Source organism: Tachyglossus aculeatus, unplaced genomic scaffold, assembly GCF_015852505.1.
Source record: "Tachyglossus aculeatus isolate mTacAcu1 unplaced genomic scaffold, mTacAcu1.pri scaffold_75_arrow_ctg1, whole genome shotgun sequence".
Classification (NCBI taxonomy): Eukaryota; Metazoa; Chordata; class Mammalia; order Monotremata; family Tachyglossidae; genus Tachyglossus; species Tachyglossus aculeatus.
The window spans coordinates 625,131-628,507 of NW_024045092.1; the positions used below are offsets into that span (position 1 = coordinate 625,131).

Sequence of the window (3,377 nt, forward strand, 5' to 3'; positions counted from 1 at the left end):
CAGTCCAAGTCCCCATTGTACAGATGAAGGAACTGAGGCCCAGAGAAGTTAAGTGACTTGCCCAAAGTCACACAGCTGACAAGTGACAGAGCCAGAGCAGATTGAGCTGTGTCGCAAAGGTGGGACTAACAGGCTTTGGTGAGGAATTGAATATGTGGGTTGAATAAGAGAGAGGAGTCAAGGATAACACCAAGGATGCAGGCCTGAGAGATAGGAAGGATGGTGGTACCATCTACAGTGATGGAAAAGTCAGGGAGAGGACAGGGTTTGGATAGGAAGATAAGGAGCTCTGTCATATATTAGGGAATTGACATATGTCTTCCCCCTGGACTGTTAGCTCACTGCGGGCAGGGAACCTATCAACTGTTTTATTGTAACCTCCCAAACACTTATTACAGTGCTCTGAAAAAAGTAACTACTCATTGAATACCATTGAGGTATTGATTTCTGTTACTCTCTAAGTCTTCATCTCCACCTGTCCCTCTATCCCTGACTTGTCTCTGTTTAACTATCTTTAACTCTTTTCTATCTTTGACTCACTTTATATCTTTCTGACTCGATTTCAGTGCCTCACCATCTCTTAATTCACCAATTCTGCCTTTCCCTTTTTCTGCCTCTCTGCCTCTCAACTCTCTAATGGGAATTAGTTTAAGTGGTAGAGCGTTCACCTGGCATGTTAGAGGTAGCAGGATCGTTTCCCACATTGCCTACTTTTATCTCCCCCCCCCCCGCCACACACACACCCATTTAGTAAGGTTGTTAATTGGCGGGAAATATGTTTCTTAATTCTGTTGTTATGTACTCTCATAAGTGCTTAGAATAGTGGTCTGTACATAGTGCTCACTAAATACCACTGATTGACTGATTGCTTGATTTCAGTCGTTCCTCTTTCTCGTCTCCTTTCTCGTCTCCTTTCTCTCTGTGACTCTTTGTCTTTCTGTCCCTTCTTCTGACTCTTGTATCTCTCTGATTCTGTCTCTCAATGTATGTATTTCTCTCTGTCTAGTTTTCTCATTCCCCAGGTTGAACTACTGGAGATCTCGCCTGATACTGCGAAGTGAAGAGTATGGATGCCAGTGAGCTTGCCTATGGGTTCCTCTTTGTGTTCCAGATTGTCTTTGGGGTCTCAGGGAATATGTTCCTCCTCCTGGTTTATACGCACATGGTCTCCACGACCCACCAGCTGAATCCTCCAGACATGATCATTGCCCATCTAGCCCTGGCCAACACCATGGCCCTTCTCAGCCGGGGGATCCCCGACATCCTGTCAGCTTGGGGGCTGAAGAATTTCCTGGATGACGTTGGTTGTAAAATCCTCTTATACATTTATCGAGTGTCCCGGGGTCTTGCCATCTGCACCACCTGCCTTCTGAGTGTCTTCCAGGCCATTACCATCAGCCCTGGCACATCCCAATGGGAAGGAGTCAAAACCCAATTACCCAAGTGCATCCTTCCCTCCTGCCTCTTCTTCTGGGTCCTCAATCTGCTTTTTGACATGACCGTACCATTGTTCATCACAGGCCTTGGGAACAGCACCAACATGAACACTGTCATCCTGAAATACTGCTCCTCCATCAGTATCAGTGCAGTCACAACCCTGGTCAATGCAATGGTGCTCTCCCTCCGTGATATGTTCTTCGTGGGACTCATGAGCACGGCCAGTGGCTATATGGCATTTGTCCTGCACAGACACCACTGGAAGGTCAGACACCTCCACGGGACCAATTGCTCCCGTAAGGCAATGCCTGAGGTCAGAGCAGCAAAGAGAATCATTGCCCTGGTCACCCTCTATGTCCTCCTCTATGGACGGAACACGATCACCCTGAGCATTTTATTAAATATGAAGATAATTTCTCCTCTCATTCTTAATAGCCACAACATTATGTCCTTCACTTTTTCAGCTATCAGTCCATTTCTGATGATTCCCAGAAACAGGAGGGTGCGAACGTCCTGGAAAAGGGATTCTCATATTCCCAACTGGGATCCCCCTTAGGGTCTTGGGAAATGGTGCGTAACCGATGGGTAGCGGGGGCATCCAGGGATCTGTGGAACAGGATAGCTTTGGCAGTGGGCTAGAGGGATTAGAGACACACTATCCTGTAAGTCTCATTCTCCTGTATACCCGAAGTCCTGGAACCTCCATATCCACTGGGCTAGCTTCCGTATATATATATATATATATATATATGTGTGCGTGTGTGTGCGTGTGTGTGTGTGTGTGTGTGTGTGTGTGTGTGTGTGTGTGTGTATGTGTGTGCCTGTGACATGGAAACAGAACTTCCTGGGGTCTGGTACCCTGTTCCACGTTTCCCCGTGGTCAGTGACATAAAACAATCCCTGATAATTCTGACAGTCATCAGTTTGGGGAAGGGGGATAACCCAGAACAGGGGAAGCAGTCAGTAACACTGGAGTAAATTCAGGTCTGTCAGAGTCTGTCAGGATTCCCATGATGCATTTTGTTGGTTATGAGGACTGGGCTGGGCAGTGTGAATATCTTTAAGGTATTTGGTAAGCAATTAGTATATATGAGACACTGTCCGAAGCTCTGTAGTAGGTTCAAGATAATTAGGTTGGATACAGTTCACACTCCAATGATGCTCCGTCTCAATCCACATTTTTCTGATGAGGTAACTGAGGCACAGAGAAGTTGAGTGACCTGCCCAAAGTCACACTGTATATCATTGGAGCTTAGAACAGTGTTTTGCACATAGTAAGCGCTTAATAAATGCCATCATTATTATTATTATTATTGGAGGAGCTGGGATTAGAACTCAGGTTCTTCTGACTCTCAGGCTCAGGATCTATCCTCTAGGCAACACTGCATCTCTATGCAAACCACCACCACTAATGCAATCATAAATTCAAGCAAATGACCTGCTGGAGGAGGGGCATAACTCTTTAATGCTGGTGTCTGACCAATGCTCATCAGAACGTCAAAGAGCCAGAAATTGTACATAACTGTTTTCATGAGCATAATGGGCAAGTTAGCGAGACGTTCTCTCTCAACAATGCAATTATGGATACAATCTCACCACCAACAATGGTAATGTCTTCAATCCAAAGTACAGCCTTATCACTTTTTATTATCAGTACTTATTATTAGTAATATTTGTTGTGGTGGCAGTTGTAGTTGTAGTAGTAATAGAAGTGACAGTAAAATTTATTGAGCACTCAGTGCATTGCATTATACTAGATGCTTGGAAAGCATCTCAATAGCAAAATGAGACTTTACCTGCCCACAGTGAGCTTACATTCTAAATGGGTGAAAATCATATAAATAAAAGTATTAGGTCATAATCAACAAACGATCTCTCCTGTCCAAGATATCCAATGAGATATCTCCTATCTTAACTCTATTCTAGGTTCGAGTATGCAA

At 44.7% G+C, this 3,377-nt stretch overlaps 1 protein-coding gene across 1 annotated transcript; it reads left to right on the forward strand.

The window, feature by feature from the left end:
- The first annotated feature begins 1,066 nt into the window (after positions 1-1,066).
- On the forward strand, positions 1,067-1,993 carry LOC119923975 (vomeronasal type-1 receptor 3-like). Its single transcript, XM_038743110.1, has one exon. It carries the CDS (start codon positions 1,067-1,069, stop codon positions 1,991-1,993), a length of 927 nt encoding a protein of 308 aa, XP_038599038.1.
- Positions 1,994-3,377: the final 1,384 nt, after the last annotated feature.